The sequence below is a fragment of the Temnothorax longispinosus genome, chromosome 6 (assembly GCF_030848805.1).
Source record: "Temnothorax longispinosus isolate EJ_2023e chromosome 6, Tlon_JGU_v1, whole genome shotgun sequence".
Lineage (NCBI taxonomy): Eukaryota > Metazoa > Arthropoda > Insecta > Hymenoptera > Formicidae > Temnothorax > Temnothorax longispinosus.
Window position 1 is genome coordinate 22,707,538 of NC_092363.1, and position 22,885 is coordinate 22,730,422.

General features: G+C 41.1%; 2 protein-coding genes across 16 annotated transcripts in view; both read left to right on the forward strand.

Moving 5' to 3' along the window:
• The window catches only part of Amph (amphiphysin), a 38,011-nt gene extending 28,834 nt beyond the window's left edge, over positions 1-9,177 (forward strand). The window contains exons 2-9 of one of the 6 annotated variants that reach the window (XM_071781894.1): positions 972-1,107; positions 4,891-5,081; positions 5,477-5,749; positions 6,035-6,153; positions 6,378-6,421; positions 6,640-6,828; positions 7,401-7,618; positions 7,732-9,177. In XM_071781894.1, the coding sequence (XP_071637995.1) occupies positions 972-1,107; positions 4,891-5,081; positions 5,477-5,749; positions 6,035-6,153; positions 6,378-6,421; positions 6,640-6,828; positions 7,401-7,618; positions 7,732-7,812 (1,251 nt within the window). In that variant the 3' untranslated portion in view covers positions 7,813-9,177. The remainder of the gene's footprint in view (positions 1-971; positions 1,108-4,890; positions 5,082-5,476; positions 5,750-6,034; positions 6,154-6,377; positions 6,422-6,639; positions 6,829-7,400; positions 7,619-7,731) is intronic. The other 5 variants (XM_071781895.1, XM_071781896.1, XM_071781897.1 and 2 more) reach the window with 5 other exon arrangements.
• Positions 9,178-11,686: 2,509 nt separating this feature from the next.
• Positions 11,687-22,885, forward strand: part of Galphaq (G protein alpha q subunit) — a 39,071-nt gene continuing 27,872 nt past the window's right edge. For 2 of the 10 annotated variants that reach the window (XR_011732592.1, XR_011732591.1), the window contains exon 1: positions 11,689-14,306. Coding sequence is in view for 2 of the 10 variants with exons in the window: in XM_071781259.1 (XP_071637360.1) it covers positions 14,189-14,306 (118 nt within the window). In the remaining 8 variants the exon portion in view is untranslated. Of the gene's footprint in view, positions 14,307-22,885 lie in introns of all 10 variants that reach the window. The other 8 variants (XR_011732587.1, XM_071781259.1, XR_011732593.1 and 5 more) reach the window with 6 other exon arrangements.

A 22,885-nucleotide genomic window follows, 5' to 3' on the forward strand; every position in this document is an offset into this window, starting at 1 on the left:
GTTTCTCAGTTAGAAGCAAGAACTATTTTAACGAAAGCTTGAAGATTCTTGAAATATTTAATACTGAAACTTGGATCTTAACTTATGGCTTTGTTTACACATATTTAAACCACTGCAATCGCGAGAAAAATTATATTAATAAGATTATATTAGTATTTGAGTCTTTGACAAAATTGTAACTAGTATTTAATTGCAATTTTGTCAAATAGGATCCATTCACGAGTGATAACATCAGTAAATTAATAAATAGAAATGAATATATTCAAGATAAAAAAAGACGAGACATTTAAAAAATCACGTTTTCAAAATTGTTTTCAATAGTCGAATTTCGATCAGACTGACAAGTCTGAGGAAGAAAAATTGAGTATTATTGAGCATCTTATATGGAGATACTTTACACCTACACGAGGCTAACATTTGTGGGAAGAGACCCACGCAAAAAATGACACACACGTCCTCGAGTTTCATTCAACTCCGTCAGAAAGTTTTCCGATTATCTACATGAATGTACGGTGATTCAATAAATTATGAGCATGTTTTATCGACTTATTCCGTTATTTATTCATAGAAGCATTGTAAGTTTTCGCTCTTTTATATGTTTCTTTCAATCTTTTACATAAATTACATCATATTCATTATATAGCGCATATATAAAGATATTCCGTATTATTATTGCTATTGTATATTACAATTTTTATTAATTATCGTATTAATTTCACTTCAGATCGATACCCGCAGATCATGTTGGTAATGGCTGCATTTCGATATTCACTGTCAGTATACTGAAAATCTATTTTTCTATATTTTACGTCGCGTATACTATATAAATCGCGTATAAATTTTCAGTACTGACTGTTGCTGACACTAAATATCGGAATGCAGCCAAAATATGAAGCCGATTAACATATAAAAGGCTGATTAATATATAAAGGCGAATTAAAAATTGAAGACGCATTTTTTTCTCGTTGCAGTTTCTTCAGAATCTGGGCAAGGTCGATCGAACCGCGGACGATATATTCGACGAGCACCTGCAGAACTTCACGAGGCAGCAGAACTCCGCTAACAGACTGCAAAAGGAGTTCAACAATTACATCAGGTGTGTTCGAGGTAAGTTGTCCCGCTGAGCGAAACTAACTCGTCTTCCCTTTAAACGGCAGTTGCTATTTATTAGGCGCGCTAATGTTTCTCATGTTTTACACGTATAGTGCAGAGGGAAAACGCGATTTTATCGATAAATCGAATGCTTAAGTGTACACACAGATTTTAACGATTTGCTATAAAGAGATTCTTTATATGGAGTTTTGAATGTATAGCAATAATTACGGTGGCATGCGTCATCGCGGTTTAGCATCTTAACTTTCGAATGATTAGGCGTTTAATTATCTATTCAGCGTCTAGAACATATGTCGGATATTGATTAGGCATTAGAATTTTACGTAAGCGCTTATTTAACAACGTATTCATGACAATTGACAGATGTAAAATTTTATATTACATAATTACAAACTGCACAGCAGAAGCGACGATTCGTTAGAGAATAGCTATTCACGCTGACGAGCCTTGCTAGAGCTATTAATATCTTGAATATAATTTCTATGATTCATACAGTGTTTGAAAATTGTGACATTTCTTTTTCAATTCTTTGATCAGTTACGTTTTTTCGATATATAAATTTTATAGAAAGCGCATGAAAATATATTAGTTTCTTCAAAAATTGATTTAAATACTTATCATTTCATAAATTCTCGAGAATTCTTTTTTTTCTGTCGTATACACACATCGATGTGGCAAACACACATCTATGTGACGTAAGTAGTACGTAAAATTCTTTGTATTTATAAGATCGGCGTCGAATTAACAAACCCGTGCGAAACGCAACATGTATTAAAAAGGAAAAAGATATTCACGCAACCTTGCATCGCCGTGACCCGGTTGCCAAGCTCACGTGGAGGCTGAATTACTTGTTCCGTAACTTTGTACTCTGTCCTCTCTTTTTTGCAGATTAAGATAAATGCGTCTATCGTTACTTAGCTCAGAATTTATATTCTTCAGCGCGTCTTCTCCCCTCTTTTTTTCCTCTATGCGTTACGATATAATAATTATTGATATAGACAATATATAGATGCTGACATCAGCAAAATAAATACACTGATAACAAAATTTTTGCCTCATACAGGGATAAAAAGAATGTCTACAAATTATTTTGAATTTTAAGTAAAGTTACGTAACTGAATGTAATTCTTTCATATAAATAAGTGCCGAAAAGACTTATTGGAAGCCTCTGTCGTGCGCGCCGAGTTGATTAACTTAACGAAGGCTGTCATCGACGATCGGGGAAAATGATTTTCGCCGTCCATCAGACACTCCCATTCGCGTATATCGTCTCGCGGATGAATGACGGACAGATGAATAACTCACAGACGTTGAATAACGACCACCAGCGGTACCCGCGCACGGCTCGTCGGCATCAATTACTGTCGAGAGAAACCGACGTAATATTTTAATCGCCGTGTATATTCGGTAATGCATCGCAGAGGTACATAGACACATATACGAAATGACCTTTGAGAGAGAAGTCGGCAGGAAGGAATTATTCCCCGCGTAATGCGCCGCAATCTTTCGCGCCGTTCCAGCAGCGCGGCGGCGTGCCCGAAATATTAAGCGACACGGCCTTGTCGCGATTGTTAAATATTTCAGATAAGACAGTAGTAGCTCCCCGCGGCGACGTGCCGTCCGCTGTCGCGATCGATAAGATGCAGTCGAAAATTAATAAAGGCAATTTATCTGGCTTTTCCAGTAAACGCGGATAAAGTTAAATAAATATTATTATTTACTTAACTTTGTATATCATCCGAATTTTAAAGTTAATTCTTGCTCCGCATTTTGTTTCATAAATAATAATATAATAAATAAATAATAACTTGTCTGTGATTTATAATGTGTGAAAAAATTATGGCGTAATTACGATTAACAATCGCGCAATGTATAATGTACATATTGCGTTGTTGTAGAAGCGCATTGTGATTCATAGCATAAATTTATTATCAATTTTAGATTATTACTAAAAATTACTAATTAAAATTATTATCAATATATAAAGCGGTTGGCACTGACGCTCGATGCAACGATAAAGTCTTCAGGTCTCTACGAGGTTTCTATCTGCTTCAGCTTCACGCGAGTGGAATTACGCGTTTTAGAAGCTGGAGACCCGACGTCGCGCTTCTTATATTGTCTCTCTCACCTTGATGGCGAGTCTTGACACGAGGACTGGCAAACACACGCGAAATCAATAGAAAAACGTCATCCGATCTTTAATCCCTCCCACTCGAATCGTTGCTAGTCGCAAACAACTTTTCCACGCTTGGCTGGTCTACGCAGCGACATTGTTCGTTATTCGCATGCTTTTTATAGCCTCTGGCCTTTCAGGGATATCGGTACGTTTCGACGTATACCGCTGACCACGAATTTTAATTTTCGCTGGAGACCCGCGGCCAAAAATCGACAAAAACGTGCGGAAAAGAAATATAGGCACGACGAATTCGGGGACGCCGCCGTTTCCCGTTAGGCAAACGTCGTCGACGCGGTCGCGGACGACTTCCTTGGGAGAGGTACGTGTTAATCTCGGAGTGCGCAGGACTCGCGTTAGCGTCTCTTAGCTTTCCTTTTATCACTCGGCGGACGGGACGCAGCCAGCGTCGTTCACGCATAAATACCCGCATGCGAAACCGTGTCGGTAGGAACGTAACATGCGACGAAACCGTAAAACGAGGATAGCGCGGCGGCGAAATACGACGAAAGCATGTCCGTCGTATTTGCGTTGCAAATCCGATCGTCGACGACTCATCGCACAATTTTCGCGATTTCCATCGCCGCTCTACCTCCAAGTCCAAGTTCCAGATGAGAAAAAAGAAACTAATGAGGACGCCGGCGCGCGCCACTCTCGTTGAACCGAGTAAAAAGCGATCATACTGAGAATTATGGCAACCTGCTTACCCGCTTACGTAATTTGCATTAACGACGAATTAATTAGTTGAGTATGTTAGCGCTATGAACGATGTTGACTGCCTTCAGTGGCGCCTATTAAAATTGGCGCTTATTAAAATTAATTTATAATGTAGCCATGAGCACTGCTTGTAATTATTTTTGCTGATAGACTAATATTAAGTAACTATTTTATAGAGTAGGTCTGTTAGAAACGCCTATAATTATTTCACATGAATTCGTCGAGTCACTGGAGATTGGTATTTTTTATGGTAAAGCATTTTATATTATTTTATTTATATCATTTGGATTTTAAATATAACACATTTCTGATGAGTTTAATTAAAATACATTAAGCGCAAATAAAAAATGCATAATTAAAAGAAATATTTGAAAAATTTTATTGCAATGTCACAATATATAAATTAAATGTTATGTCGATTTATGTAGACGATTATGTGTCGTCTCGTCTCTCTTCTTGCAGTTCGAGGCATTCCGAACATCGCGAAATTCAACGCGAGCGATAAAGCCACTCTGCAACTTTTACGCGAGCCGGAGTGAGGAATTTGTAAGCAATCGGCTTATCGCTGTAGGTGAATGCACTAGGAGAGGTTTAGATGTAGGTCAGGAAAGTAGTCACCCGCGTCGCGCGTTTATTCCTGAAGCAAAAAGACACGTGTCGCCGTGATGGAAAATCGGCGTGAAAAAAAGTTTCTCTCCACGTCTTACGAAACAACTTGTCCGTCTCTCCCGACGACCGCGTTACGCGCGGTGTCTTCGACTTGAGAGGATAAATCTTCTTCCTCTAAGCGCGTTTTTCTATTAGCAGTAATTTTCCAAATGACAATTAAAATGCCAATGAAAAGTAGACGAGGTAAACGATGGCGAATCGACGTTTCGTTTTTTCAGCGGTGCAGGCCGCGTCGAAGACGCTCATGGACTCGTTGAATGAGATCTACGAGAGCCAGTGGACCGGGCACGATCTGTTGTACGTACAGGCACAAAATCTCGACATGCTGTGGCAAGATTTCACTCACAAGCTCGCGGACCAGGTTCTTGTACCGCTCAACACATATCAAAGCCAATTCCCGGAGATGAGGGTACGTTCCGTGCAACCCTCGACTGGTTGCAACCAGGTTTCTTCATTATATCAATAATACTCTTTTCTCGCAATTTGTAAAAAGTAAAACTCTATTAATCGCAACTAGATTAGAGTATAAATTAATTAATCTTTATTTCATTCTTCTTGTACACTTTTTTTTCCCCAAATCACGACGTTCCTGTTTTGATGATCACTGGCATAAAAAAAATAATATTTTGTTATTTCAAAATTATCAAAATGACAATAAAGATTAAAAACAAATTAGGAATTTTTCTTGGTATTTTGTACGATATTTACGACGGAATCGCAGAATTGATAAGTAGTAATTTAGGAAGAAATTAGTAATAAAATATGTATAACTGCTATATTTCGAGGATTTTATCGATTTTCCAGAAAAAGGTCGACAAGCGTGGGCGTAAATTGGTGGATTATGACAGTCAGAGACACAACTTCCAATCGTTGCAGTGTAATCCAAAGAAGAGGGACGAGCTTAAAGTATCGCGGGGGAAGGAGCTGCTGGAGGAAGCAAAACGTACATATGAGCAACTAAATTCAGAGCTGCACGACGAACTACCGGCATTATACGACTCGCGCGTTCTTTTTCTCGTCACAAATCTGCAAACGCTCTTTGCCGCGGAACAAGTGTTTCACACTGAAAGTGCCAAGGTATCTAAAATATTAAAGATCAGTAACGGAGATGAGTCCCTTTAAAAATATTTCTTTCAAGCATTTTTAAACAAGTAGAATTTTGTATTTTAATTGATTTCGAGCAGACTTTAACATGAATTTTATTTGGCTTTTTTCATTGAAATTTAAAGATTCACAGAATTTCATATTAAATCTTTTAATTTTTACATACATTCCAATGAAGAAAGAAATAGAAAAAATTCTATAGTATAATAATATGTATATAGCTGTTATATCTTTTTTTATTAATATTCATGTTCCCAGGTATATTCCGAATTAGAAGCGATCGTCGATAAATTGGCTAATGAAAGTCAGCGAGGATCTTACACACTGAAGAAAAGCACGGAACCGCAATCACCGAAGTCACCTAACGCGAACTCGTCGTAAGTAAATCGATTCTGTAAAATCGAAATTAATAAGTAACGCAAAGAGGAGTTACATAAAGACAGTAATTTCAAAAGATAAACGTAATTTTGCTATCGCATAAAACGAGATATTGAAGCGGTTGTTATATAAAATATGATATGATAGAATAATAATTATACAAAGTGTAAAACCAAGAGCTGTAGTAGTTATATAATACTAATAACTCTGATTTATATTTCAGCCTAATAATTAATACACAGCCAGCGCAGAACAATATCTCAGGAGGTAATTATTATGCTGTATTTTTGTTCAAGTTGGATTTGTGCGCGTGTGCACTAATTATACATATATATATATATATGTGACACTAATACTCGCATGCCTGTAATGTCCTTGTTACGCGAAGAACAAAATGCGAAACGTTCCGAAAAGCTTTAAGTTCCGGAAGGCCGTATTGTGGCTCGGCATTCAGTTTTGAGTGTGCTTTCTCTCGCGTGTTTCAGCTTTGGACGATACCGCGCCCGCTGCGCCTAGAGATACATCGCCGACCACCCAGATAAATGGCAACGCTAACAGCAACGCTAATAGCAACGCTAACAGCAATGATAATTCTCTCAATAATCAAGATGCGTCGCCGCAGAACACAGTCGCGCCTTCCAAACGAGTCGAGGAGCTGTACGATATTCCAGTCGGTAAGCCGCTTGCCGTTTAATTTAAACTTTGCCGTGTTCTTTAATGTGCTTGTTTCCTGACATTATCTGATCTTAGCGATTTCAACTGAAGTCGCATATATGAAATGATCTTAATTAAGTAGTACTTCATGTTCAAATTTTTGTCTTTAATAATTTAAAGACGATATTTTAATTTAATTATATTGTAATATTAAAAATATCTGCATAATTAAATAACAGAGATCCTGGTTAAAAACGAAATAAAAGAATTGAAACGTAATTTTACAAAAACAAATAAACGATAATCGATTGGTTTGTTTTCGTAAAATTGAGCTCAATAGATTCTAAGTAAATTTGCGCGTATGTAACGTAACAATTAAATTGAATGTTACTGAATTTACAGTATCGGGTGATTGTTAATTACAATAGTAGTACGCTGCCTGCCTTTTTGTGCATGGTCTTGCCAAAAACAAGGTCGTAGTTAATCTGACCTAGTTGCGAAAATGAAACGTTAATTATGCAGTTAGACGAATAAAGCGAAACTTTACACATAATTGGTACACATCAAAATCTCCATGCGGACGAAATCACAGACAGGTCCATGACTAACGGGGCGGACTCGATCGTTCTAGAAGCGGAATATGAAAATGCTGCTAATTTCTCTATAGGGGCGACAACCGACAATCTGCCGCCGGGCGTTTTATACAGGGTTAAAGCCACTTACAAGTATAGTCGCGAGGATGTGGACGAATTGTCGTTCGACGTCGGCGAGATTATTCGCGTCGTGGAGTACGACGATCCCGAGGAGCAGGTCCGTAAGCCTCCGAATATAAATAAGACTCGACAACATCTATTACAATATCTATTATCTAACGCGTTAACACGTCCGACATTTCTTTTCACGATGTTCATTGCTCGTTACAGGAAGAAGGCTGGTTAATGGGTATCAAGGAAGGCACCACTGAGAAGGGTATGTTCCCGGCGAACTTCACGAAACCGCTGTGAGAGCTGAACTCAGTTCGCCATTTACACTCCAATGCTCATCAGAGACAGCGTATTTTACTTTAAAGTAGTTAAAGAGTCGCGTAATTAAGTGGGAGATAAGAGCCGTGCGGTCATGCGAGATAATATTACGCACGACGTGTATGTAGGTAAACGTAAACGAAGAAGAGAAAGAGCAGGCGACGGGCTGCAGGAGGGATAAGCGGGGGAGGGAGCGGGGAGAATTCGATAAGATAGTTATGCTGGAGGTACTGCGGAGAGAATCAATCACCCCAAAGTGCCTTAACCCAGCCACTGTCTGTGCCAACATTCACTCTTACTCGTCAAAAAAAAAATATATATTAATATATATGGGATTGACCCTCTCATATCAAACATACGAATACACATCATGAATAATAATCAAACGAGATATTTAAGCGACTAAATAATATATTGTAACACGTACACAACAAGAAACACGCGCCACACGTACACGCGTACACAACGATTATGCAATATTATATAATATAAAACGAAATCTATATATTAAATTAATATTATTTTATGAAATTGTACATAGATCTATATATACGATTTAAGAGTATTTTACGAGATAACTTTGTGGCCACTGAAAATTTATTGCTAAGAGACGTAAATCTTCAAGTTTTAAGAACACGCGCGCCACTTGAGAAATCCTCCCCTCCCGTTCAACGGGAAGGGTGATCGTAAAATTTGCAAGGTCCAACTACCTGTCTGCATTCGTAAGGTATATAAGGTTCTATTTACTCGCCTAATGTTCGAGAGTCTAGCAATAGCTCCCATTAAAAATCTCGCCACAATTTGCATGCCAAATTTTTCAACGACGTAATAATAGATATCGAAAAGGTGATACGTGAGAGAAATAAATATTACAATGTATAAATGAGATGAGAGTATAGCTTCTGTGTATTTATGATTGATAGTTCTTTTCTTGTTTCTCCGCCTTTTGGAGCACCGCGACTTTTGTCAGCGAAGTCTCTTTGTGAATTATTTTGCGCAGGTTTTATTCACACTTGTATCCGAAAATCTTATGTACATGTATGTAGAAAATCGGGTAGCGACGAGAGAACGTTTATTATTATATTATTTTATTACTATTGTTATTATATATATTGCTATAATTATTATCGCTCCCGTATCTATTCACATGTTGTCAGGATAGAAAACGAATACGTAACGATCCAATCCCGAAACTTTTTGTAGACTCGATCAATACTCGTTAGATCTGCCGAAACAATCTTGTATTCGCATCTTGTGTAATAAATAGTGTTGTAATAATAATATACATATATACACGTACATACTTACAGCGTTAGCATTAAGAGAAAATATCAGTTTTGAGAGAAATTGTGTGTCTTTTTATTTTATCATGCTAGCTAAAACTGTGAAAGAATAGGAAAGTTCGAGTGCCCTTTTTGTGAGAGAAACCACTTGGTTTCGACGATTGATTGTTATGCAGTTAATTGGTTAACTTAACAGAAATATTAATAAATTCTCTTGGTTTCTTAAATTCCTCCCCGAAAGATACTGTAATATTTTACAAAGAAAAAGGAGAAAAGAAAAGCAAGTCTATACAAATTTATATTCAAAAAAGATATCTCGAACAGATTTAATTAATTCTTTCGAGCTTACAATTTACATTACATGTGCAATAACAATTGTATGATTATACAAAACTTTATTGAAGTATTCATCAAGCGGAGAAAATAATGCATTTAAATACTAAGAATGAATATGAAAAAATTCTTTCGCTAATTATGCACTAAATATTTTTTTATGACATTCAAACACAATAAATGTGTTACCTAATATATCCATGTATTAAGAGAATTCTGAAGCGACGACCAAATTTCTCGACGTGAAAGCACCCTCGTCTAAACAGAAATTAAAATGTCGATATATTACTGACATTATTATTTCGTGTAGACTTGGCAAGCGCTTAGATATTCGCATAAATTGGAAAGGGCAGTGAAACGACAGCTCTTCATTCTTGTATCCAATATATATGAAGATATACTTTTCTATCATCTCGTGCAAATGCAACGGACTCTAGATATATGATAAATACTTCACGTCTGAGTCAGTTTTGATAATTAAAAGGTTCAGAAAATACAGAAAAAATTAATTTTTATTTTATTATTAAAACAAAAATTTATAAAAAAGATGAGTAATGAAATAATGAAAATCGATAGTAAAATAAAACAATATTTTTTATGTCATAGACGTTTTATGTCAGAGTCTCATCATTATCTATCGTCATAGACACAGGAACAAATCTTCAACATTCAAATTGACAAATATACTTACAAATATGCATAATAAGCAAGAATTTAGCGAAAAGGAAATGTTTATTCTGTCAAAAAGCTTCTAATAGCATATATGGGTCACACGTGTTCGCAATTTGCCCCTTCGATATGCTTGGAGAGTAACTTAAATTTTGCTGTTTTTCCACTAAAAAAAAGTCATTTATATCATTAAAAAGTTTTTTTTTCCAAAAAAGAAAGATTGAAAGATTTGAAGTGACGATATACGGGCATGAATGATCCACGTGTGCCATTTAAAAATTAATATTTTATATACTAATATAAAACGCAGTTAGAAGGACAAAAATATACAAATATAAGGCAAAAGTAAAGGCTAAAAAATTATTATTATCTACAGTGGAAATAAAGATTCATTATAATGTAAGTGGCGCGTAAGTGATCAATTCTTTCTATCTCGTATTTTCTAATTTTTTTCAACATTTATTTATTATCGTTTGAAAAGGCTTAAATTGTCATATTATTGTGCAACGATTACCATAACTTTCTTCACTTTTACTTTTACCAAGTTTATATCGTATGTCTAAGAAAAGCTCCAAGTCTTTTGCGAGCCAAAAGAGAATAAAGAAATTTTTCTAAAAATATATTAATAAGTTGATTGATGTGGATAAAAAATAATCGCGAACGCGACGTTCCTCAAATACATTTTTTTAGAACTTTGATTTATTAAGAGTTCATATTGTATTCTAGAAATGTGTCGATATTATAGGCTTTCGTGAAGCCTCTGCTAAACTTAATCCTCTCGTCAAACAATGGCAATTTTGTGGCATGCGTTTTTACTGATTCATAGAGAAACGTATACGTGATAAAATATAGGGAACGTCAGTCGGTGGAACACGCGCTACGTTTTCAAAACTTGTTTCAACTTAATTCGACGTTTCGATTTTCTTGTGCGTTTTTTAACGGCAATTTTTAATTAAGTTCAAATATTGAGGCGGCAAATTTATTAATAAAGCTAACAATTTCTTTCTTTCAGCATTGCGGCTTCTTGTTCAATATAAAAAATTGGACGAGAGCCTCAAGAGAGGAGCAGCCAATGGGAAAACAGGTCGTTCTAAGTGGACAAGAATTTCCGATTTGCGTCGCGCGATGGAAACGGAAAGAAAAGCAGGAAGAAAACGCCGCTACAAAGAAGAAAAGATAAACGGATAAAATTAGACAAGTAAAAATAATGCAAAGCAGCAACATAACGCGAGAATTAAGTTTAAGAAAAGTTTTTAAGAATTCTTATAAAAACGCGATAAATCGTCGCTAAAAAAAGAATCTAAATATTTTAATTTATCATTTAATTTTCCATTCGCGTTAGATCGAAGATTTCGCATTTCTAGCGTCTTGTAAAACCGTTTTGCGCGATATTCTCGAGAATCTCGAGTTAATTTCTTTTCGCCGTGGCGCGCCATCATCGGGCGGACGGTCGGTCGGTAAGGCAGGCAGCGCGGTGACCGGCGGCGCTCGCAGCGCCGCGCCGTTACGTTCTCCGTGCCTCCTCCCCGGCGGGTGGCGGCCGCGCCTCCTCCTATTCGCCGATTTTAATCTCGTTAGCGGACACGTGCGCGCCCCCCGCGCCCTACGGTGCTGGGTCCGATACGCAGGCAAGCACAGCCACGAGCGTACCGAGCGAGAGGAGAGAGCTGGGCTGCCGTGGGTGCCGCGTCGCCGGGGCTTCGCCAATCTGGTTTGGTCTAACAGGATTCACGGCTCGCGCGACGCTTCATAAAAGCTGCGCGCCGGACGGGCGCGGCGCGTGTCGCAAGGAGTTGCTCCGCTCGTGAGGTGTGGGCGCTCGTGCAGCAGCAGCCAACAGCAGGAGCAGCGGCAAGCAGCAGTAATATAGACAGAGAAAGAGTGATAGATAGAGACGACGAGACGTCGTCACGGTGAACCTTCTCTCGCGGCGGTCCGACACGTCGCCGTCCTCGTCGTCGTCGCTAACGTGACCACGCGCATCGTCGTATGCCGCGCGCTCGTCTCGTGGTATCCTCGTGTCGCGCTCTCGCGTCGTTCGGTGCGTCGGAGCAGCAGCAACAGCAGCAGCAGCAGCAACAGCAACAGCAGCACCACCAGCGATAGCAGCAACAGAGCGGCGGCGGCAACAGCAGCGACAGCTTTTCGCGTGTGTCACGGCGAGAGCGGGACGGAGAGAAAAGCGGGCCCGCGCGGGAGCGAGCGAGAGCGAGAACGTGCGAGGAGTGAGTGAGCGAGCGAGAGTGAGCGTGAGAGAGAGAGAGAGGAGGGAGACGGAGCGCCGGTGGGTTACCACACCCAACACCGCGCGAGCCGGGGAGCCGATCGCCGAACGTCGCCGCTACGCCGCTCTCTCGAGAGCCTCTCTCTGGCCGCGCCGTGCGTGTAGTACTACGCGGGTGAGAAGGCGCGAGCGACCATCCAGGGATTCGTCGATCGTCACCGGCTGCTTGTCAACCGGGTGCTGCTTCCGCCGTGCGCGCCGAGTGTTACCTTCCATCGCCGCGCGCCGGGATAAGAACGGCGAACACGGATAATAACCAAAGAGAGAGAGGAAGTGCAAAGAGGGAGTGAAGAAGTGCGCGAAGAGAAAGAGAGAGAGAGAGAGACGGAAAAAAGGAAGGAGCGAGTGAGAAAGGGACAGACGGACCTCGCCCTCTGCGAGGGAACGTCCGTCGAGGTTACGGCGACGTCGTGCCCGTGGGAAAGGCGAAACGTGCGCGACCCGGTGGTTACATGTGTGCTACGTGCGTGCGCGCGTGAGTAACAGACGGAGAAAGAGAGGTACATAATAGAGAATTATATATACATATATAAACCGCGCTCACACGCACACGGAAAGATTCGCATAGTGCGCCTCGACGAAAGCTCGCACTCGGGGCGAAACGTGCGTGCGCGCGAGCGTGAGTGAGACGGAGCGTGGAGACGAGGGCGTATAACGGGAGAGAAGGAAAGTGAAGAAGAAGAGGAAAAGAAGAGGAAAAAAGATCGGAGCGGAGCAGACGGAGCGGGCGAGTAGTCGGTGGACGACAGAGGCGCAGGCGGCGCGAGGGCTCGTGTGCGTGCGCGTAGACGCGCGTTGATGCGTCGCTGGCGTCGTCGAGCCCCGCCAGGAGCAGCGGCGCTGCGTAGACGCCGCCGTCGTTGAGGGGGGAAACACGGGTGCGCCGCCGGGGACGTTCCCCCGTCGTCGTCGTACTCGTCGCCGTCGCCGTCGCCGTCGTCGTCGCCGTCGTCGTGGTGACCGTCGTCGTGCCGGCCGTGCGAGTGCCAGTGGTGGTGGCAGTGGTGAAGGTGGAGGAGGCGGAGGAGGTGAAGGAGGTGGTGGTGGTGGTGGCAGTGGTGGTGGTGAGTTGCCGCGAGTGAGTGAAACACCACCGTCATCGTCGTCGTCGCCGCTGCCGTCGACGTGACCGTCGTCGTCCGTCGTCGCCGTCGTCGTCGCCGTCGCCGGTGGTGTCCACTGTCCGTAGTAGTAGTAGTAGTAGTAGTAGAAACAACGGTAGTGGGAGGCGGCGAGGAGGAGTGAGAGAGGCACCACCGGGACGTGAGAGACGGAGAGAGAGAGGGAGAGAGAGAGAGAGAGAGAGAGAGAGAGAGAGAGAGAGAGAGAGAGAGAGAGAGAAAGAGTAAGAAGACGGGGACCACGAGGACGGCGACGAGGCGTCATCGTCGTCGTCGTCGCTCGTTCGCCGTCGCCGCCGCCGTCGTCGCCGCGGTGGCGAGACAATACCCGGCTTCCTCCCGCCCGTCGTCTCCACCGGGACGATCGCCGACTTGCATCTTAACGCGTTTCTCGGGAGCGCCGCATCATCGGCGGCCGCGTGCGTGAAAGAGAGAAAGAGAAAGAGGACAGGAGAGGAGCAGCCGCGACGAAGGTCGCCGCCGGTCGGCGAGCAGCAGCGCTCGCCGTCCCCGCGAATCGCTCGTACATATACCCTCCTCTCCCTGCCTCCTTCTTCGTCCACGATCTCCCCGATATTCCTGCCCCTCGGTCACTTCCTTTTCCTCCACCTCCTCTCCTTCTTCGCCTCCGTCTCCTCCGTCAAAGGAGGATTCCGCCGTTCTGAGCCATGGCGTGCTGCCTGTCGGAAGAGGCGAAGGAACAGAAACGCATCAACCAGGAAATCGAACGGCAGCTGCGGAGGGACAAGCGGGATGCCAGGCGGGAACTCAAACTGCTCCTGCTCGGTGAGTTTCGTCATTTGCTCATAAAAAGAAAGAAGGAGGCCGCCGCCGCCGCCGGCGCCGCTGAGCGCCGATAGAACGCGGAGCCGATAGAACGGCCGGCCGACCGGGGGCCGAGCGCTATAAAAGTCTTCCGCTCTTCTCGCTCTCATCACGCCCCATCATCTTTTCGCACCGTGAGAAAACGTTGGGGGGGAACGTAGGCCGTGTGCGGATCGAGCAGTATAACGGGCAGGTTACTCCAAAAATAGCGAAAATTGTAACCCCGACGCACACGCGAGGAATATAGCCGGGTTGGTTACTCCGGCTTAAACTTCTGTGCCGTGCCTGCCGTGCCGTCCGTCGTTTACCGGGGAAGGTAAAGCGAGTAATTTGCCACTCGACTTGCCTCCCCACTATATCCGCGGCGTAAACCCCGGCATTATAGTCGGGAATACGAAGCCGGTAAAAGCAGAGACCGGCCGAGTGTGGCAAGTCGCCTCGTTCGCTCGCTCGCTCGCTTTCCTCCCCGGTGGAGGAAATTAATGAAGGACGATAACGCTGTATGAACCCGGTAGGGAGATTAGTATAGCGAGTAGCAGCAAGTTGCCTACTCTCCCTGTTATTTCGATCGAGGCAGATATAGGTGTGTATAGTCCCTCCCCCTTTCCTTTACCTCGCAATACGGAGACTTGTTTGTTTCCGAGAAACCGCTGATTGTGAAGACGTAATTTCGCCGAGCACCATATTACCGGCGACTTAAATCTCAGGTAGAACGCCGGTTTCGCTCGAAGTCGATAGGGAGGCGAAGTTCGGGGTAGTAACAGAGAGATGATTACGGAACAGGTGGGTGAATAACGTGCTCCCGGCTTCGTGTAAATCTGGCATTAGCGTTACTGTTATCGTTGACTAAAAATCTACGTAGATCGAGAGCTTTATAAGGTTCGGCGAAAAACCATGACGCACAATATAGATTTTATCTCTTTCTCCGTGAGGTACATACAGCGTAATTTGTCTGTTAATGGAATTTTTTTATTTACCGATATCCCGAATAGTCAATTTTCCAGCGGATCGATTTACGCCGCTATCTATTATTACGTAGAAAAATGCAACGCAACGTTGACGGAATTCCCATCAGGCTGCGTGGCCAATTCGAATCGACCGCGATACTGAATAATCACGACAGGCGGCGGGAGAAGACGCTTTTTTAATAACGCGAGCCGACAGCGGTTTTGCGGAATAATAAATCGAGATAGACGATTCGAGAGAAAAAATTCGTTCAGCGCGGACGTCGTAAGGCTCGTCGAAGCACGACTGTCAATTCCGTCGTCGTCCGAGAGAGAGAATGACGATTATTAATTTTGCCATTGGCCGTTGGCGAGAGATTACCCTGATTGACCCCTATGTACTCTCCTTTAGAAAGAGTCCGCTCGACGAGCCCGTTTCATTCATGCGCGCCTCTCGCGAGAGCGGCGCGGCGCGGCGGCCGCGGCCGCGTGCCGTCGACTCCGACGCCGACGCTGACGTCGACGCCGACGCCGGCGCCGCCCGGGAGGCGACGTCCGCGCGTCACGTACGTTTTCTCGTCCTGTGCACGAGGTCGATCGGCGCGGCCGGCGTGCGCTTGACAGCTCTTTCCCGACCGGCCGCCGCGCCGCTCCGCGATGTACCGCTGCCTATACACGGTGTCCCCGGAACGTTACCGCCGCCGATCTCTTCTTAGCGACAATCTCGTCGGACGAAAAGCTCGTCTAAACTTTTCGGCACGGTGTAACGTCTTGACGTTTAGCTTTTTAAACGAGCCGACGCGCGACGACGCGACGGGACGGATCGAGTTTGTTATTTATAAGATTCCACGTAAATACCGAGACGTATCTGAAATAAACCTTGCTAATCGGAGTTGATGCATGCCGGATCGGAAGATCTTTTAAATGTTGTGATTAATTAATCGTCAAATATATTAATTCATCCTATCGTTAAATGTATATGAATCAGAGGGTTTTAATTGGGGTATAACGAATGGGCTGTGAGAGTACGTGCGGTTGTTTGTGCGTAAGTTTTTAGATTAAAGCCGGTTCTACAATACGTCGCAAACGATGGCAACTGCTAGTTGAAAAGTGTTATTTCCACGTTGCGCTTGTCAATTGCGGTTGTCAAAAGAGAGTTGGCAAACTTTTAACTTTTTTTGGCGACAGTTAACTGGCAATCGGCAATCAGAAATAACATTTTTTTCAACAAGCAGTTGCCATCGTTTGCGACGTATATATTGTTGAACCGGCTTAAGAGTGATTTGTTTAAATTCAACGAAGAATAGGAATTTAATTCGGACGTTTCGACTCCACATTGAACCGTCTTTAGCGGTGTAAAAAAATTAACAAAAGTTTACCCAGAGGGTTTGCTTCACAGATTTTCTAGATCTGGAAGGCGCAAATTACGCCTATGATTAGACTTATGAACGATAGTTCATAAAGCTCGTGTAAAAAGTCTTAAAAAAGTCACCCGATCACAGCGTCTGATACGTCAACTTTTATCTCCGCACCACGGATCGGTAATGCGAGCGCCAGCTCGGAGGAGCGCTTTTTGCGTCGCGCCGACTCGGCGTATTAAATTCGCCTCGCTTACGATCTGATGAGAAGTCGTCGCTCGTTAAGCGCATTGTTTTCCCCGACGTGCTCTCTGCGGTTTCGTGATTCACGCGAGCCGCGTGTGCATATTTACCCACCTATTCCGCGAAACGAAACACCAGCACTGGGCGTGCACTCGCGACGTCCCCTTATCGAGATTTATCATCTCGATCGTACGGAAGATCGTATATATATCTTTTTCTTCAACGTGCAAAACCGGTTGCATTTACAGGCCCTGCTCTTTTCTGACACGCATTTTATATGTTCGCATTTGATACATTGCGCGTATTTTAATATAATTTTAAGCATATAAATCTCTTTTCCTACACATATACATGTGTATTTATTTAAAAATGACAAGTTTGAAGTGAAGACATATCTGCAGAATATTCGATGAAATCGATTCGAGGACAGAAGGTCAATGCAGCAATATTTCTTTCGTCTGATGTTGCATAATAGATATCTAGATATTTTTTCAGTTTTTTTTTACTCAAAATTAGATATCTTTATAATTTAACAGGTAAAAATCAAACTCCTGTCGAGTATTATAGTAATCTGGACATCGTAGACTCATGAAAAATTTCGAGATATTTATATTTTATCACTAGATTTTTACTTGGAACTAGTCAGAATTTTTACAAATCATTTTTATATATAGCGAATTAACTGTCGTCTGCGTTTGTTGATCAATTCCGTAATCGTCCAATAATCATCTCATTATCGATAATCACTATTTCTCATTTATTACAGCTGTGCTTTTATCTAATCGTGGATTTTCTCGGAGATAATGTCCCCTGAAATGAAAAATCATGACTCTCGATGTTTAACCGTTGTTTTGCACCCTTATCTGACATCCGCTTTCGAAATTAATAGACTTTCGAATTTAATAGACTTGGCGCGGAGATGCACCGGTGCGGAAGAGCAACAGCTAATCGTCGTTGTCATCGTTGGACACGTTTCAATGAATCGCGTATATATAAGGTGTCTTGGAAAATTCGCAGTTATATTTTTGATATCGTATACTTTGAAATTATGCGATCAGCTTTTGCTCAGAAAATATTTTGGCGGATGTTATCATCCGTTACAATTCCGCGAATTTCACGCTGTTGAATATTAAAGGATGAAAATTTAAACCAGTACCTTGAGCTAAATAACGTTTTGTTATTTTTAACTATCATGTGTGTCGAAATTTATTATTTGAACGCAAAATAAGTATTATTTTAACTCCGTTGATTTAATTAAATTAACATATTGCGTAGGAGTAGCAGTAGGATGAGTAGAGAATGGTTAAAAATGACTCAAATTGAGTATAATTTGACATTACGAATTTAACAAGTGCAATATGAAGTGACCAGTTAATCGAATAAATCTTTATTAAAATAGATAAAAAAAATAGACTACACATACATATTTATATAATTTATATATTTACACAGTAAAAAATCGTGTGTACATAGCGGTCCATAAGTTAAAATTTTTTTGTGTTACCAAGATTTGATTATTATTTCAATGTAAAATTAACATTTTCATGTGTTACATTTATGTCAATGTGATAACTTAACATTTTATGTATTGTCATTTGGAAATTAAATATTATTTTGAGTTCATTTAACACAATTTTTTAAAAATCAACACGTCTTAAAGTTATTTTAACACATAAACAAAAGTTAAAGTAAATTTTCAAATAATTGTATAAACTTTGACATACAAAATAATTAAATTTACTAAAATTAAATGTTTCTATTACACACAATTCAAATAAAGTAATTAATATCACGTGTTAATATAACTTGAAAAAAAAGTCAAAAGAACAAATATAAATGTAAAGTATAGTGTCAATTAATTAACATTTCTAATTTATTAACAAGTAACACACGATGAATGTCATTTTCACTTAAAATTTAGCGTGGACTTTCTGGGCCATGTAAAATAGGTTAAAATTACGTTTTATTTTTTACTATATTAATTTTTTTATACTATAAGTTGAAACGTATTTCAATGTTTTTGATGTCCGACTCAAGCGTAAACTTTCATCAGATAATATGTCGTTGTAAATTACCGCGAATTATCGGCCATTCAGTCGGACAATCCGGACATTCGTGAGTTCCTAAGATTCGCGCTCGCGCTCATCAAATCCAATTTCGAAAATAAAGGGTTCAATTAATGCGGCGCCGACCGATCGCCGATTCAGTCCTTTCTCGGGGCGCTCGGCCAAGTTCCCGAGTTGTCGAACTGCGGAGACGTGTCTGTCGACTCGGCGAAATTGTAAATCGCGGGTCAGCGGCAATCCAATTTCGACGATTGTACGCGGCCACGCTGCTGTACGTTACGCATGCACGTATACAGGCTACGTTCGGGGAGCGCGCTATTAGCGCTATTGATGCATCATTCTATCTTTATCGCTTATCAGGTGTAAAACAAGGATAGAATAAGCAAATAGCGCTAATAGCGCGCTCCCCGAACGAAGCCACAATACGCACACACATCCGCGCTGCTCGCGGCACAACAATTTGCGCAAGATTGGAAGAACAATTCGCGCGATTCCTGACGCGGTTTCGCGTTCCGTTGATTATCGAGAGCGCGTACGCGTTCTTTCTTGTGGAATGCATCCGCTAAACGCGTGATACACCCCGATTGGACGATACGTGATCCTGCGACGAGTTTCTTGTCGCCCTACGATTGCGAGTGGCGGCCACTTCGTGACTCCGTGAGAATTTATTAAATCTGTCGCACCAAGATAATTCTAATAATACCACGTTAATTAAACATTGTTAATTTTTTCCCCAAGCATTATATGATTCGGCAGATGTTTGCCTTTTTTTTATCTTGAAACTTTGTTCTAATCTAATATCAACGATAATTTTCTGGTCTGAAGCTTTCACAAGATAGTGAAAGTATTTTATAAATTGAATTTGGGAGGAACAAAATTTTGTTTTCCTAACGCGAGCGTGAAATGGGCCGCTTTTCGCGCTTGTTTTGAGTGAGCAAAACGATCCATTTCGCAATGATGACGTAAGCGTTGAAACATGGAGTCATTTCTCAACTAGTGGAGAAATGAAATTGTAAAACAAGCGCGAAAAGCGGCCTGTTTCACGCTCTTGTTAGGAAAAATAGTATGAACAACTCGTGGGAAGAGTGGTCCAGCCCAAATGTGTGTGATGGTCGCACTCGCGAATTCAGAATCGACCACTTTTCCCCACTAGTTGTACAATATACTATTATATATTAAGAATTTATTTGTTGCACAAAATGCTTTGCAAGTAATATACATATATAATATTTATTCTATTTAAATTGGTAACGAAAATTTTTATATAAAGATGGCGAGGCATAAAAACAATTTCGAGTTGTAAGACGATTAAAGATGAAGGTTTCGTCATAAATTAAACTATAAGAATGTAATTGGAATGTAAATAAGACCTTGTTTTTTATTTAATTTTAAGTAAACTTAATTTTTTAACAAACGTTTAAAATCTTTTTATTATGATAAAAGTAGTTTGCATTTTTTACTGCAAATAAACATTAATGTAGTCAAAATATGTAACTGTTAAATTTTCTGGAACAGATTTTCATATCGGAATTAAATTAAGAACTCTCTCCTAACGTTTCGTAAGGTATGAATCATCCTGCGTTTATACGAGCAGTCATGAACTGATTTAAGAGAATTAAATGCTATAATTAGAGCAACTTTTTTAAATCGAAGATATACGAGCAGGCCGGCTATGGCACTTTATTTGACCAATCCGTGAGAGTTTTGTCACAAGTATATGATCTCAGTATATCACGTCATCCTCAAATAATCTCGGCACACCTTGCACCTTTTGTCTTTTTCCGTTATCGAAGTAACGGAGATACCACAGAACGAAGGGATACTCTCTCTCGGACTCTGTTCTTCCGGTCGCGGAGAGACGTGAGCGGCGTGACAAGTGAGGCATGATTCTCTCGGTCGCATTTCTTCTCATAAGAGCTCCAGTTGTCGCCAATTAAGCTCTCGATCTTCAGCTATCGCGCCTTTTTGCATCTTACGTAATATATGCAAAGATTTTGTTCGTGCAACTTGTTAAATTTTTTACTTGACGTATACCAAGCCTGATTCATCGGATTCATTGAAGTATTTCCGAAATATTTTCGCCGAAAATTCCTCTTCTTTCTCCTTCTCTTTGTCTCTCCCTCTCTCTCAGAAAAGGCTCGAACGTGACTAGACTACGCCGGGTTTTGACTACCTCGCTCGAGCTGCGAAATCTGCAAGGGCAGATCTCTGGACGGTCTGTGGAAAAAAGCACCGGAGTAAATTCCGCCGGTAGTAATTCGCGCTGTAGTATCGAGTCGGCCGCCGCCGCCGTGCCGGTCGTCCGAGAGTATTATTAGCGCGCTCGTAAACAGCGGCTCCGGAAGTAGTGACATTAAAGATTGCGGTCGCTTCCGTAGCCGCGTGCGAGCCGCGTGCTCGCCTCGCCGGGTCTGGCTACTATACCACGCCGACCTTTTGTCGAACAATGTGGCACAGAAACGGTTGCGAGCTGAATGGCCGTTATTTAACGAAATGCACCGTGTTAAACAAGCCATGCCGCATTCGTCCGGGTTTCTTTCCTCGAGGAATCGTCGCGAGAATTACACGTGCCGTCCCGACACGTAAATTAGTCGGAGAAAAGACGCGACGCGCGTCTGCTACACGTGCTGTATATATATATATATATTTTTTTTTTTTACAATTAAAATAGGTTTTCTTACAACATTTAGGATAATAAGGACTGTGTACCGGGCTTGAAAAGATAAAAATATATTTTATAAATTTGGAAGGGGATATAGATGACGCATATAAAATATTTTGTTATATTTATGAATATTACCGTTATCTCGTAAAAAAAACAATTGAATTACAATAATTTTTACTTTAGGAAAGTCCTGTCGCGCGTCGTCGTATAGAACTAAAATTAGGCTCTTATAAATAAGTCGATCATGAAATCGATTTGTTATTTTTAATCCGTGTGCGTTAAGCCGCGAAGGCCTTCAGTGAGGTAAATAACTCCATAATTAAGTCTACCAATCCATTTAAATCTTCTCTAAGAAAAAATCAACTCCTTGTTCTTAAATAATTATACGTTCTTACTACAACGCATTTATATTATATCTCACGGAGGTGCATCACATTATAATATATTATACTTGAAGATTTATGAGGAAATACCAAAAATAAAATTTTATATAAATCTACATTTTTTTACAATTGTATGTTTGGAGATAAAACGTTCTCTCTCTCTCTCTCTCTCTCTCTCTCTCTCTCTCTCTCTCTCTGTGTGTGTTTTCTCTTTTATATTTAAAATATTTCTACAAATAGCAGTCATTCAATTTTGTTATCTGCAATGACTTTGCTACATTGTTACAATAAAATTGTATTTTACATTTTTTTGCAATGGAATGGCAACTTCTCAAATATTATATTCGCATTCTTTTTCATATTAAATTTTTGAACGCCATAAATATCTCAAAATATTTTATGACTGTTTTAAGCAAATAATATTAAAATAATTATTAATAACAATTGATAGTATTGAACCTGTTTTGTATTGTAAGGATGAGTATTGTATCAAAAATCTATTAGTCATGTAATTTTAAACGCAAAACGGAGATCGTAATTTTTAGGCAATTTGCGGCGCGAGCAATAACTAAAATTAAGCCCTTATAAATAAGCCTATCGTAAAATCGATTTGTTATTTTTTAATCCGTGTGCATTAGCCCGCGAAGGTCCTTGCCGAGGTATTTTCCGCGCGACGCTATTTTCGCCGTGCGTTTGACACATCATGCAGGATTGCTGCGAGTCTGGGAAACCGTAGAAACCTGGAAAAGAGTCGGCGAGAAGTTAAAACTGGTCGAAGGATACCGAAGAGAACCAGGGAAATCGGTAAACATTTTTAGAGTTCCTCATCGCGAGGTATAGAAGCGGGATAAAAAATTATTTAATCAACAATTTTGACGATA